The following is a 15159-nucleotide window of genomic DNA, read 5'->3' as shown; positions in this document are numbered from 1 at the left end:
CAGCATTAATGTTTAAATGGCCCAGCGTGCTGCAGCTCCTGTCAGGCAGTGCTCCTGACATGATGGGTCATTCCCAGCTCTGAAGGAGGGTGCTGGGACTGCTGTGCTCACACAGGCATGCCCTTGCACCAGCATAAGCTTGTAAGTTTGGGTTGGTAAGAGTTGAAGTTAACAAAAACATGCCTCTGCAGCTCTGCTGGAAAGGGAAAATCTGGCTGGAATGTTTAACAAGTAACAAAGTACCCTTCACTGGGGTTTGCAGTGTTGTCTTAAAAATGAACATCTATCAGTGTCAGGTTTGAATAGGCTTTTACATTAAAAATGAGGTGAAGATTTCACTGTTTAGGCTTTTTAAAACTTACTTACACTGAGGGTTTATACCCATATACCTAAATTCACTAATCAATAAACAGGAGATACATATGACCCTGTAAGTATGCAGATGACATGCATATTGTAAATGCCATAATTTGTGTGGCATAGCTACAATTCTCAGGGGACAGGACTCTCTTGGGTTACTGGTGCTCTAGGTTTTATCATTCTGATTTACTCACTCCACATCCTTGTTCTCTGCATATTAGCATTCCTGAGCTCATTGTCCAGTCCCTTGAGGTTGTCCTCTGGAGGATTTGTCATGCTGACACCTCCTCACACTTGCGGGCAGTTAGGGAATGGTTTCTCCAAAAGAGATTTAGACTAACTCAAGGAGAACTACAGCAACCAGCTGTCAGCAGAAGACATACGAGTTGCAGGGTGTGCAGACCATAGGATGATTCTCAGAGCTTTCTGCATTCCATAAATAAAAGTCTACAGAACACGTCTGCCGTTAATGTAACAGCTTGATTCTGTTTCTATAACAAGCCAGTAACTAATGGAGTGCAGGCAGTGATTTTATTTGTTACCTTAGAATGAGAAAAGGCTATCAAAGTCCCTGCAGTCACTCTGGATTTACATCAGCATAAATGAGATTAGAATCTGGAGAAGAGGCATCAGAAAGTTTTGGAAGTTCTTTGAGTATTTTTCTGAATTTTTTTTTCCTCCTGTACTGCAGATTTCTAGAGCATAACTGTTAAACTTGTCATATTTAGGCCAATATTAGTGCCCCAATCTGCTCTGATTTACTTTGGTACGGCAATGTTGAGTCTCCAGTGACTTCCTTTGGGTTCCTACTGACATATTGGAGTTAGATCTCAGGGTCTGTTCTGGGCTGGTTAAGGTTTGTCATGTTTTACAAGATGTTTCTGGCAGTAGCTAATGAGAAATTATGCCCAGACCTGTTTGGCAGTGCTGTCAGGTCATATCAGTCAGTTGCCAGGTGTTTTGTGAAACCTGGAGGTGAAATGACCACTACAAACATTTTGTTGCTCCTTTATGTAGAGCTGTGGGGGGCTTGAAATCTGCCCAGTTCTCTAAGGTTTTCATGGGAGCTGCTGGTAATCTATAAACTTTGGGACAGGACATGGGCTTGGAATGATGATCTGTGCTTTGGACATCTGTGTCTTTTCTTGCCCCTATTTTCCCCAAATCCCAGGGTGAAACCAAAGTCCTGAAGCTGAAGAACCTTCGACCTCAGGATTATGCCAGCTACACGTGCCAGGTGTCTGTCCGCAATGTCTGCAGTATTCCTGACAAATCCATCACCTTCCAGCTCACAAACACCACAGGTAAGAGGGGACAGGAAGGGTCCCTGCAGCCCTCTGACCCTTCACCTTCTCAACAGCCATTACTCCTCCAGGAGGATAACACAGCACTCTGTCCAGGGCCTGCAGCACCCTGACCTCATTTACGTGGCTGCTGGGATTACAGATCCTTCACATGGAAGTCTTGTGGCCAGGGCTGCTCTAGTTTATGTAGCACTGCATGTGGCCAGGCCTGCCATGAGATCACTAAAACAGACTTCGTGTAGGTGTTGAGGCACTATGTAGCTTCTAATTCATACACTGTTTTATTTATTTATAATTCTAAGTGACTTTAAAAATAGATTTGATACAGTCTAGAGCGGGGCAGTGCTGCAGGAGTTCTTGCAAATAATTCATCCGTGTATGACTCCACCCTGGTTTGCCAGGCTGTGCTCTAGGCACCTCCCAGGTAACAGGCTGCGCTGGTGCCAGTGTTTGTGGAAAGAATACATCTCCAGCGCCTTCCCAATAAATACATTTTACACCCACAGTAATGCTGGCAGTGCTTGAGGGCACCTCCAGTTGTGAGCGGATTCACTTTGGTGCCTCTTGCTTGACGTGCAGTAAGTGAACGGTGACTGAGTGTTGTGTATCAAATAGTGGCAAGGACTTGATTGCAACCTGTCCATTAAAAAAACCCAAACCAAAACCACACACACACAAAAAAATCCCCACCCATAAAGCCCCCAGGTGTGTTGAATATTTGCAAATAATAAGTAAATGTCAGGAAATTGCTTCCAGCCCTGGAGTATTCCATGATCAGAGAGAAAGGCATTGTAGCTGTTTGAATTATTCACCTCTCTAATGTAACACAAAGCAGTTTGCATCCCTTGTGTCATCTTTGTGCAGTGGAAACAGAACTTTTTTTGATGTTGCTAACTGTTGACAGGATACTCTTGATATTGTTTAAATTATGTTTATTGATCTGAGTTGAGTTTCAAGGTGCTGAACAATAGTTTCCTCATTTTATGTAGGAGGAAGAAAAATAATGAGCTTAAGGAATCGAATTATAGCTAATGTCAGAAAAAAAGTATTCTCTTTGTAGTAAGATTTCTAAACATGTCTCAAACAACTCACCCTATTAGCTGAATTTCTCTCATGATGAGAGTGTAGCAAATGTTGAAATATTCCCTTTAAAAACTTATCTTCTGTTCATGATGAAGAAAGGGATCTTATACAGCTCTTCCCTGTGTACCTTTACCTTTGAAGAGTTAGAAAATCAAATTTCTCTTTATGTCCACTCCCCCTGCCAGCCCAAGCACAGGGAAACTACTCCTCATTTCAATCCAGCCCCAGTCCTAAGTGAATGGGGAAAATATATTTTCAGGTTGTACTTGATGACAAGTCAGTGATATGGCTCAATTGCACCAGGTTCTTAAGCACATCTATCTAGGGTTTTTTCTCCTGTTTTTTAATTATAAATACATATTTATACATAGTTACAGTGGAGCCTGGCACTACAAGCTCAAAGGGGCCATGGAAAATGTGTCCTTAGCAAATTGTATTAAAAGTTGGCAGTGAAAATGAAGCTGGCTTTGAGGTGTGAGCAGGGTTTATGTTAAATAGCATGGCTATATTTAACATGAAATACTATATGGGTTACTTGCCCTGTAGGTAGTATTGTGCATAGGTGAGGAAATATTTAAATGAAATTCTTTAATTCTCTCCTATTTTGCCTAGGTCTTTTCTCTTCCCCTTGCGCTTGTGCTTTCACAGTTTCTCTAGACCTGGCTGTGCCCAGAATCCTGAGCAGCTTCACTCAGGATGCCTTTGCCTTTATAACTGAGAAGGGCCCAAAGGATGCTGAAATGCTTGGAAATTTCTCCCTCTTAAATATTTATAGTCCAGGCACTACAGACCTTGAGGTGAACTGTTGGGTCAGGTCAGGTCAGGCCAGGGGAATCTCCTCAGCTCATTTGCTGTTCCTCAGCTGGCTCCTCAGTGTCCTTTGGGCAGATCATAGTCTCTGGTAAGGAGATGCACTTCTCCCAAGCTCTGCTCAGCAACTTGGGCCTTGCAGCAGGGAAGGGGTTCTTTGTCTGCAGGGTCAGTGGGAAGGAGATGTCCCTGCTCCCTCTCTGTTCTGCTGCTGTTGCCTGGCTCCACAGCAGGAGGTTGGGTCCACAGAGCCACAGGACCAGCTCAGCACCAGGCTGCCATCACCTGCTCCAGCAGGGTCAGCCTGACTTTTCCCCCTTCCTCAATTTCTGCAAAATTAACCAACCCAGCTGGTTAATTCTCCTGCAGTTTTACTGCAGCAAATTGGACTTCAAAGGGAATTGAAAGCGATTCTTTGTTTTTAATGGTCCCTCGCTGCTCGGCAGACTCCGCCAGCAGGTTTTCTGAGCCAAGAACAAAAGGAATTGCCACAGGTTACAAATAAATGAGAATCATCTCCTGCATAACAATGTCTGCAGTCTGTTAACCTCTGTCTGCTGACGGGAGTGGGAGTAGGGAGTGGTAGCCCACGCGGGCTGCCACAGCCAAGGCTCCATTGTGGGGCATGTCGTGGGAGCTTGCTTCCTGGAGCTGTGGCAGATTTGCAGTTTCCCTGCCTCGTTCATGTGTGCACACACAGCCTGCCCTCATGCAGTGCTTGCCACCAGCGTGTCACCTTTTTAACATGTTGCCTTGCCCAGAGCTGGGCAAGATGAGTGTGGGTCAGATATTTGCACATCCCACCCTAAACCTGCAAGAGCCCTAAATCTTAACCAGAGCCTGCAGGACCGCTGGTTTGTGCTCCCCAACTCTGACACCTTCTCTCTGGACATGGGCTGGCCTCAGGCTTTCTCTGTCTCTGACAGGGATGGATGGAGATTCCCAGGCAAGATGCTGCATCTGCCAGTTTGTCTGTGCGCTGTGAATCTGAGACCAGTTCAATGTCCAAAGGCACAAACAGCTATTTGGTGTCAGCCACACTGAGTTAGTGACAGGGATGTGCCCTGCCCAACCACGGTGAGTTGAGCTACTGTGTTTCTGGGCTTCATGCTATCTCATGAAACCCTCTGGAGCTTGGTGAGGATGTACAAATCCTTCCTTTGCTATTTAATAAGCGTTAGCCCTTGCACACTATTTACAAGACTCCTGCAAAGAGACCTGACAAAGTCTCTTTGAGTGCAGGCTGTGGCCTCCTGAAATTCAAAGGCTCCAACCACTGGCCTCAAAATGGCCAGTGGAGGTAGCAGAAGAGCCACCTTCTTCCATGGGCATAGCTGGCCACCTCTGACACAAACAGCATGTGCAGTGGCCAGGGAGGACATTATATTCAGTACGCCAAAGCAATATCCCAGCATGGCAGTAGCTGTGCTACTAAATTATGGCACTGGTGCTGAGGAGAGGAGAGTCCTCCTTGCCTTGTTTGTATGGGCTGTAATTCAGAGATCCAACACAAATCCAGCACAGCTCATTAACACAGGGTCCAGGGAGAGAAGAGGCAGAAATAATGATGCTGTTAAATCAGGCTTCATGAATATGGAACAATGTCTTATTTTGCATTATTATGGCTGTTACTTAAAACATACTCCCTGCATTTTTGCTGGGGACTGCTTCTTTCTCAGCTCTGTCTGGATGGAGCCAGTGATAGTACTCATGGAGGCTTTGAAAGACTTTTCATGGAATGAAATGGAGAATACAAAGGGAAGGATTTTGGATCAGTTCCTGGAGGAGGCTGTAGTGAGAAGGGTGCAGAAATAAAATAAAACCAAAAAAACAGGTACCAGGTCATTCAAAGAAGAGGTTGTGTAGGCACTTCGAATCAGTCTCAACTGATATGAATGTGAAGGAGAATTGCTCTGATTGTGATGTCCCCCAGGTGTACAGAAAAGCGTATTAAACACTTGAGGAGGTGAAGGAGATGAAGAGCTGGGTCAGAGCTGCTGTTAATGGTCTGTTAAGGTGCAGACAGGTCCTGGTCCTCCAAATTAGTCTCTGAGCTGCAAGGACTATCTGCTTGGCAAAGCCTTTGCCTCTCAAAGATGTCTAGTTGGGTGTGAGAGATAGAGGGGTGTATCATGGCATGGCTGAGGAAAGCTTTTTTTAATGATAGACCTTCCCTAAAGCTCGCTCCTTGGGATGGAAACTCCGAATCAGAGGAATGGTTTCATGCCAGCTGTCCTTGAGCACAAGCAGTGGTTGGCTTCAAGCAGGCTCCTTTGAGGCTGTCCTTTCTCCTTCACCTCTCCATCAAGGCTACAGCGGTTTCCATTGCCCTTAGGCCTGGCTGCAGTTGTTCAGTGGCCTGAAACTTCAGGCCTTGGGTTTTTCACTGCCAAATGTTGCCTGTTTGCCACTCCTATATGTGCAGAGTGGGTTTATCGGGCTTTTCTTCTGACCTGCATCCTAAAGCCATAGAGAACCTGCACTGAGCACTGATAAAATGTCATAGCTGCTTTGTGGCCCAGTCCTAAGCACAACTGGTAGAGGGTTTTCTGGGGCAGTGTGAGGTCCTGCCTGCTCTGTTTCCCAGCCATAAAACAGCAGAGTGCTCTCATTCAAAGATATGATAATGATCATACTTCAGAATCACAACCACCTCATATTTGTAATCAATTCATAGATCTTTCCAGCTGTCTCTACTCAAACCAGCCATCAACAAGAACAAATCATTAAAAGTATGAAGCTGTGCACAGGCGAGTGGATGGCTCTTTCTCAAGCTCTGAAGTGTCCCTCTTTGTGCTTTTCCAGCCCCACCTGCTCTGAAGCTGTCTGTCAATGAGACTCTGGTGGTCAACCCTGGTGACAACATCACCATGCAGTGCTCTCTGACGGGCGGTGACCCGCAGCCAGAAGTGGTTTGGTCCCACTCTCCCGGCCCAATGCCTCCCAACAGCCTCGTGCAAGGAGGCAACCTCACCATCTGGAGGATCCGCGTGGAGGACTCGGGCTACTACAACTGCACGGCCATCAACAACGTGGGGAACCCGGCAAAGAAGATTGTCAACCTGCTGGTGCGGTGTAAGCGCCTGCTGTTTCTCTCTGAGCATGTGTTTTCAGGGAGCGGGGGAATCGCATTCCTCCTGGCTGTTGTTGTACGGCTGAGGGCGAATGTGATATTTAGTAGTAATTAATATTCTGGGGAAGTGCCTGTGCAAGTTTCTCTGCTCCCAGACCAATGGCTGTGCAAGCACTGCTTGCAGCTTCATCCTGGGCTGTAGCATTATCCTGAATTGGATGAGCCCAGAGTGCCAGATGTGAGGCACTTGGGACATTTTGTGGGAACATAAGTGGGAGAGGTCTTTGGGCAGATTTTGCATGGAAATTTTGCCTTTCTGAAGAGCAAAGAACAGTTTTCCTGTCCCACGCGAGATACTTTGATATCCCTAACCAGTTTTGCATTTCTGTTCATCTCAGCCATGAAGAATGCCACATTCCAAATCACTCCTGATGTGATCAAAGAGAGCGAGACCATCCAGTTAGGCCAGGACTTGAAGCTCTCATGCCACGTAGATGCTGTCCCCCAGGAGAAGGTCGTCTATTCGTGGTACAAGAACGGAAAACCAGCCAGGTTCTCAGACCGGCTGCTCATCACCCGCAACGACCCCGAGCTCCCACCTGTGACCTGCAGCTTGGAGATCATTGACCTGAGATTTAGTGACTATGGCACCTACCTGTGCGTGGCTACCTTCCAGGGAGCACCCATTCCTGACCTCAGTGTGGAGGTGAACATCTCCTCAGAGACAGGTGAGCCTCTCTCTGGCAGCTGGGGACCCCCAAGGAGTGTTTGGCATCACTGGCTGCCCACAGCCCCATGCCTCTGGCTGTTTTGAAGAACTTCACGTGCATGTCTTGAATGCTAATGGAGAAAGGTCTTACATCCTCAGGAAAGCACTTGGCTCAGATTGGAGATGGGTAATAGTTACAACTTCGCTGTCAGATGTAAAATGTACCACGTAGATCTTCCTTTATGTTTTCTCCCTATGAAAAGTCCAAAGTGCACTCCAGCTACAGAGACAGCTTTACAGTGTGATTGTTCAAGCAAACCTCCACACACTGTGAAGGAAGGAAGAAGTGGTGGTATTTCAGCAATTTTCGAGTGTCCCTTTGCTTAGAAGTGAGTAAAAGAGAAAAAAAGCTGCTCTTTCTTTTCTTTGGCATTGTTTCCAGGATACAGTTTCTGTGAAGACTTTTAATGTGTGCTGGATTGCAAATGCAGTCTGTCTTGGGCCCTCTCTGTAGGAGTGCCAGTGTTACAAATGCCTCCCCCCTAAAATCGGGGTCAGAGCTTCAGCCCATGGCCCAGTGAGGACTGGACAAATATGTCAGTGTTTGTCAGTCATGCTGGGGACTAAAATAGAGAGTCTCAGGGCTGTCTTTCTCTTTCTGTGGAAGCAGTGGGTCCAGCTGTGCTCTCCATTACATCCTTGTCATAGTGCTGCCTTTTCAGGACCATGAAGGTGCAGCACAAAGAGCACTGCATTAGTAATCTGATGGAAGACTCCTCAGGGGAGTCAGCTGCCCACAGACTTTGACCTGCACCTTCACGGAATGTTGCTTCTCTGTCCCTGGTTGTACTGGATCCACAGGCCAGGCTGATCTCACTCTTCATTCTGGATGCTGCTCACTTCAGCTCCCCAGAAAAAAAGTGCTGCAATAATCTTGGTGCTTTGGGAAGCCCTTTTCTCCCATTAGAAATTCTGGGGCAGGCCTGCTCCTGATAGGATTGCATCCAGCTCTTGTTGGCAGCCTGGAGACTGAGCCCTGACTGTGCCGTGGATCCACTCAAGACTGAAGAATGGTCCTTCCTTTCTGAGGACAGCCATGGAAGCTAGGACCTCTCCATGCCAGCCAACACCAACCCTGTTACACCAGCAGGGAGCAAAACTGGGGGAGCTCGCCGATCCTGGTGCAAAATTGGCTTTCCCAAACTTGTATGGCTGATACCACCTGGAACAATTCTTTTTGCCCAAGATCACTAGATGGCAGAGTGCAGTTGTGTTTAAGACTGCAACGGTGGGAGGCTGTGAAGAGCTGGGAGACCCCGGATGATTCTCCCAAGAGGCTTGGCAGTGTCTGACAGTGCAGGTGTTGGTCCAAGCACCAGCCAGTTGCTGCCTTAAAGGAAGTGTCTGGGGTGACAGGTCGCCCTGTGCCTGTCTGGAGGAGAGTGAGTCCCATATACCTGTGTGGATGCTGTCAATGAGGATGGGAAGGAGGGCAGCCTGGGACATTTTGAACCCTCTCTTTGGCAGCCTGGGCCAGCAGGGCTGCTTTGTGTCCCAGGGAATGAAAACAGCCATCCCTGCTGGAGCAGCCCTTCATGCAGCAGCCAAGGCTGTCCAACATGCAACATCCCCATAATCAGCAACAAGCCACCTCCAGCATGTGATTCCCATATAAAACACCTTGCTCCACAGGATGAGCAAGAGGACAGCAGCAGTGGCTCCATGTTTCCCCACTGAGCAAAGCCTGAGCTCATCAAAGTGGCTGCCTCCACTGAGCAGTTCCAAGGTGATAGCTTTAATTAAAAAAAAAAAAAAAATTCTTCAAATGCAATTTACAGCTTTACCTGTGGAGAAAATTGCTGCTCACCAGGTGAGCGGCTGCTGGCAGTGTTAGCTCTGAGAGTGCTGCTGTCCTTTCACACCGTGCAGGACAGGGTGTGATGAGATTCCCCAGCCCACGGGAGACCTGCAAATTGAAAATGTGCCCTCCGTGTTGCATGGGGAGGTCATTGCAGAGGGAGATTAGGCTGGATCCATCCTAAATTTGTTCATAAAGAGCTGCAGGCTGTAACATGTACAATTACCATAGCACACTCTCCTTTGCTGGAGCTGAATTGAGCTAATGTTGGTCAGACCAGCTTGTTACAGCTTCTGTAGTCCTATACTTTGATTTAAATGGAAACGAAGTACATGGCCCTCGCAGTTATGGAAGTGTCAATCCAAGTGTTGCCACTGTCAGCAGGAAAGGCTGAAAAAGGAGCTTTCAGAAAAGATTGTGACCATATTTACCTCAGCTGAACTGTTGACTCTAAAGTGTAGCACAAATAAATTGTCAATATTACGTGTGGTTTAGCACAAAATTCCCTTTCCTGGGTTCTTGGTGGAATTGGGGATGTGATCAGCCAACCTCTTCCCACTGACATCTCTGTACCCTGTATTCACTAGATTTCTATTAAGCTTTGTTTATCAGCAAAGTTTTGGTTGCCAGTTGATAGCTGGATATTTCTTTTGAGTGTTACTGTGCCTCCAACTCTAGCCTCAGCTCAGCAATTCTGCTGGGTGAGCCCTTCCCAACCTCGAAGGGATGCCAGGAGTGACTGTTGCTGGGATCCATCTCTCACTCAGATGAGCCAGAGGTTTATTGGTGTGAGAAATTCACAGTGCATTCACCAATAAAAACAAAATAAATAATAAAAGTAAAATATGCAATAAAAGTAAAATAAGCAAAGACACTTAAAAAGAGCGGATTCCTTGCTGTGGTTTAGGAACAAACAGGGATCTTGGACCTCTGAGAAGGCTGGAGATGAGATCTACAAGTACTTATCCTTTAAATCTTGGTTTTGGTCTGACCTGGATAAGGTGTCTAGATACCTCGGCAGATATGACTTCTATTTTTGGCCAAAAGACTGCTGTTCCACTTGAGAAATTCACTGACCAGAAATTGAGAAATGGATCAATGAGGCTTTTGCCTTTGTGTTCCTTGATGCTATCCCTGCAGCTGGATAGCATTTTGCAAACAGAGGGATGGGAGCCTGGAGTCTGCCCCAATACACCTGGCCCTTGGCATTGATACTGGGACACACTGCTGGAAAGGCTGGAATGCTCCTCGGTGCCCTGAAGCTCCAGCCCCTGCAGGATAACTTGCACGGACAGCGTGTTCATAGAGGGGTTGCAGTGTGTCGAGCGGAAGCCTTTGGTGCGACTCCATCAGAAGCATCTCAAGACTATTCCTTACGTGCTGAAAATGCAGTGTAAAATGATTCCATTCTTGTCTCTCTTTCAGTGCCACCAACAATAAGTGTCCCTAAGGGTCAGTCTGCCGTCACTGTGCGGGAAGGCTCCAGGGCCGAGCTGCAGTGCGAGGTTCGAGGAAAGCCGAAGCCACCCATCATCTGGTCCCGGGTAGACAAGGAAACCCCCATGCCTTCAGGGACAATGACAATGGAGACCTACGACGGGAAGCTGCAGCTGGAGAGTGTGAGCCGAGAAATGAGCGGGACCTATAAGTGTCAGACAGCCAGGTACAATGGATTTAACATCAGACCCCGGGAAGCCCTGGTGCAGCTCAACGTACAGTGTGAGTACAACCATGCAGCGCTGGAGTGCCTGCCTGAATGCCTGTGCACACAAAAGCCTGGGGGCTAGACAGGATTGACCTTTCTTGCTGGGCTGAGCAGACACATCTCTTTTGTGTGGGGACCTTTGAACAGTTTATATTTAATTGGTCAGGCTACGTGAGGCTAAGGGCAGGGTACCATATGGCAAGCATATTGCAAGTGGAAGAGAGAGGTGTTGTGTGTGTTTGTGTACAATGGTTTCTATTTCCATGTCAGGGGATGACTGCAGCTTTACCAGGTGTGTTTATGTGCATTACATGTGTGTAAAATACCTTCAGGATATGTTAGTAAGTTTGTAAAGTCAAGAACTCAAAAGGTGGAAAATGAATGTTATTTAGATCATTTCCACACCACAACGCTTTCTTCAACTTAGTTACTCCTGGATATGCCTGAATCATTTTGCCTGAAAAACAGGGATAGGTAACAGGGAATGTGTACTCCCAAATGATTTTCATACAGCCAGGCGGTGAGTAACAGGAAGCTGATACTTTGCAGGTGTGTGGGGTGATTTTGGCTATGGGTGGTTCTCCCAGCCCCATTTGAAGGCAGTATCTGTGCACAGAGGTGAACATAGGGGGTGGCATGCTGCATTGGGTGACATCTCCATCTTTCCCCTGCAGTTCTTTCTCCCTCCAGAGAAGTGAGTGCCTGCTCAGCTCCCACAGCTGTTGAGGTGTGTTTTGACATGCTGCAGTCTGTGCTCTCTCTCTCACAAGACTTGAAATCAGGCTGGGGGAAGGCAGCCAGATAAAATGCCTTGGCTCTCCCTGCAGATCTTGTCCCATTAGTGCAGTGCGATTGTTGAGCACTGGCAGAGCACTCTGAGCAGCGCAGATCTGGCAGGTGTGGGGCGGGCAGAGAACAGGTTAATTTACACCTGGGCATGCTGCCTGTGAGCTGTGAGTGACAAGCCTCCAGACACAGCACAGCAGCACTCATTAGACATGCTGCCACACTTCTCCCAGCCTCGCTCCCCAGGAATAAGAGAAGTGAGACCAGAGCAGACAACCTGGCTGAAACCAACCAGACAAACTGCTCACAGATGTGAGCTGCTGGGAGCACAGCAATAACAGAGGTGTGGGAAATCCTGCAGGCACTTTGAGTATTTGAAGAGCCCCTTTTAAAATTATCTCTGTCTATTCAGGAGTGCGGTGGGCTTAGATTACAGGGTGAGATGGGGAAATGTGTGAAGATTTCCAGGCGGGTAAGTATGTGTGGAGAAGCTTCCCTTAAGCAGGGTGAAAATGTGAGTCTTGGTTTGAGCTGTTGAGGAAGGCAGCCTGGTTCAGTCCTACGGGACTTGGAAGGACATGGCAGGGAAGGTGACTCTTGGTCACATCAAGAGACGATGACAGATACAGCAAAATTTCACTTGGGAGCAAAGAACCATCAGACTGGCTGGTGTCCCCGGTTTGGTGTTGCTGTTTGAAAGCTGTGTGGACCTCGCTTAACCCTCACTGCCCCTGCAGAGGGAGCAGCAGTGCTGAGCTTGGGATGAATTCACTCATACCCGGTGGTCTAGAGGGGGATCACAGACCTGAATCTTGGGCTGAAGGGATAGGACATGATCCCCCCCAAGAAAGATGGTAGGTGCAAGCCAGAAGCTGTCTGGGGCAGAGACTATGATGTGACTCTCAAGAAAGCAAAGGTGTGATGAACTTCTGTGTAAAGGGTAGCTGAACATTCTTTTCCCATAGCTCATCCCATGGCCAAGCAATGCCTTATTGTGATTTTGCCTAAGTAATGGTCATATAGTCCACATGCCAGCCCACCCAAACAGCCCCCTTCCCTTGTCAATCAGCTCTGTGTACCCTTAGTGGAAGCTGGGTGCATACTGAGTGTTTGTACACCTTTGCTGTCTCTTTCTGCCTGGAAAACGTGGAAGGACTTCATGGTGGCACTGCCTGTTCTGTGCCTCAGCAGGCAGCTTTGGTTTCAACGCTGTCGATTGCTCCTTCCATTAGTATGAAAAAGAAACTGCAAACCAAGAAAGTAGGGCAAGAATTGCCCTCGTCCCTTTTACAGCCTCTTCCCTTTCCCTTCATGCAGAAAACAAGACCCAGAAACAACACAGTCCCTGTTTATCCCTGTCCTCCTTGTCCATGCTGCTGGAAGGATGCGGGTGCGGCAGAGGCTGCTGTGGTTAATTGAAACGCAGCTTTCCAGCGTGGGCAGCTCATTAGTTCGGCGGCTCGCTCTGGAGCTCTCATCTTGTTGGAAATGGGGATCGTGTGGCTCCTGCAGGCTCGGTGATGAGCGCTTCTCTCGCCGGGCGCAGGCGGCGCATCCCTGCGGAGGGGCGCGCACCCGCGGGGCCGCGCGTGTGCGCGCATGCAGCCCGCCCGTTTGCGCGGCGCCGGGAGCGCTCCGGGGAGCCGCGCACGCCGCATGGTAATGGGGCTGTTCCTCTGATTCGCTCCAGAGCTAAAGTTGCAAAATCAATACAGCAGATCTGATTAGATGTCAGAACCGGTTTCTGTGTTTCCCTTCTCCCTTGGTTTTCTCCCTTCATCCTCATGCATATGGTGCCGTGTTGTTACAAGCTAGTCCAGAAATAGGCTTTTCCAACTGCACTGCAATAGTGGAAAGAGAATAAGAAGACAAAAAGAACAAGTCAGCTGTCAAAAAAAAAAAAAAAGTGTTTGGACTTTTTTTTTTTTTTGTATTTAGAAAGCATAAAAAGTTGCTTTTCTTTTTGTATTTAGAAAGCAGAAGAAATTGCTTTTCTTGTAGCTTATGAGCTGAAATTGTCTATCATCAGCTCTCTGACAGGATGGATGATCTGTTCCCTGGACTTCTTGGTCTGTAGTGTAGAGCTTTGTAAGATTAATAAGTTTATGAAAGTCTGTGCAGCCTTATATCTCTGTGTTTAAGATGAAGAAATGCTGTTATAGTGAGATACTGGGCTTGTCTGAACTCCTGGGAATCTACACTTGGATTGGCAATGTCTTGTCATTTTTTCCTGTACCTTCAAATATACAGGAATAAAACTGACCCATCTAATCAAAGATTTGTGGAACATAATAAACATAGCACTTTGAAGTCTTGAAATAAAAATATTAATGGAGTTGCAGAGTGCTGTTAATAATATCAATGCTTTCACTGATGCTGTTATCAAGGGCGTTTTTCAGGACCAGGTACTTGTAGAAAATCCCGTCAGAAAAATGAATCCTCTGCAGAGGTGTGTTTAAAATCTGGGCTGGGCCACCCTGTCTAAGGCTGTGAAACACACTCTGGGCTTGAAAATGTGCAGCAGTCTGGGTTTTGGAACTCGGTAGTGTCATTTGAGTGGCTGTGTATGAGAAGAGGAAAGAAAGCATGCATATGTGGATCGATGTAAAGGATGCTCCTTAGATATTAATTTAGCAAGTATGTAACAAAAAACTGAAAGGCATGTATTAGCCATGTGACCTAAAAGACTGCTCAAAGCAGTATCTGCAGGAATTACAAAGGTTAGTAGTGACTTTAAGCTCTGGCTGTTGCTAGAGGCAGCCCTGGAGATGATTGTCTTACCATGGTGAATATGATATTTGCTCTGTTAGAGCCTCATAAAACAGTATGGTGAAAATTGCAATCTTACTACATTTTCCTGCTTGAATAATATTATGTCAGCTCTGATGCTTTGCCAGTCCTGGAAAGCATCTCATAAACCACTGCTCAGCTCTGTCCAAGTCCAGCTCAGCCCTGCACTCCTCATCCCACCTGTTCCTCAATACATCTGCTCCCATATTTTCCTGCAGATGGGTTTATCTTTCTTCACAGCACTCACTACTTGCTCTCTCAGGCCCATGCTTGACCATCTGAATGGCTTCTCCCTCTTTAGATAACCATCAAAACCTGGTAAAGGATCACCTGTGTCCTCTGTTGAGTTATTAATCACTTCACCAAGTTCTGAAGATGAGATAAGCAGATTTTTGCTGCTGCCATTTTTGTCTTTTGCAGAGGTTTTGGTATCTCTGAGTGACCTATGAAAGAAGAGTAGGAGGAAAGAGTGATAGCTAGATAGGGCTGACTTTGCTTTCAATCGTCAAGTCTGAAAGTTGGCCCTGTTTCCCGTGTTGGGATCACACAGCAGGTGAAATCTTCGCAGGAAGAAAGACTAAAAAAGGAATTCACCTGAGTATGTCGTTTTCTGCAATAACATGGCCTGTGAATTTACCTCTTCTGCATCTAAAGTAATAGCTCACAATCATCTGTGACTGA

At 47.0% G+C, this 15159-nt stretch overlaps 1 protein-coding gene across 2 annotated transcripts in view; it reads left to right on the top strand.

Moving 5' to 3' along the window:
• The window catches only part of MDGA1 (MAM domain containing glycosylphosphatidylinositol anchor 1), a gene marked incomplete at both ends in the record, with an annotated part of 137747 nt that overhangs the window by 55295 nt on the left and 67293 nt on the right, over positions 1-15159 (top strand). For both annotated transcript variants that reach the window (XM_084202017.1, XM_084202016.1), the window contains 4 exons: positions 1532-1664; positions 6363-6632; positions 7029-7358; positions 10623-10916. In XM_084202017.1, the coding sequence (XP_084058143.1) occupies positions 1532-1664; positions 6363-6632; positions 7029-7358; positions 10623-10916 (1027 nt within the window). The remainder of the gene's footprint in view (positions 1-1531; positions 1665-6362; positions 6633-7028; positions 7359-10622; positions 10917-15159) is intronic.

This window comes from Fringilla coelebs, assembly GCF_963513975.1.
Source record: "Fringilla coelebs genome assembly, chromosome: 3".
In the NCBI taxonomy this organism is placed as follows: Eukaryota; Metazoa; Chordata; class Aves; order Passeriformes; family Fringillidae; genus Fringilla; species Fringilla coelebs.
The sequence above is the reverse complement of the archived record's forward strand: the minus strand, read 5'-3'. Positions and strand labels throughout refer to the sequence as shown.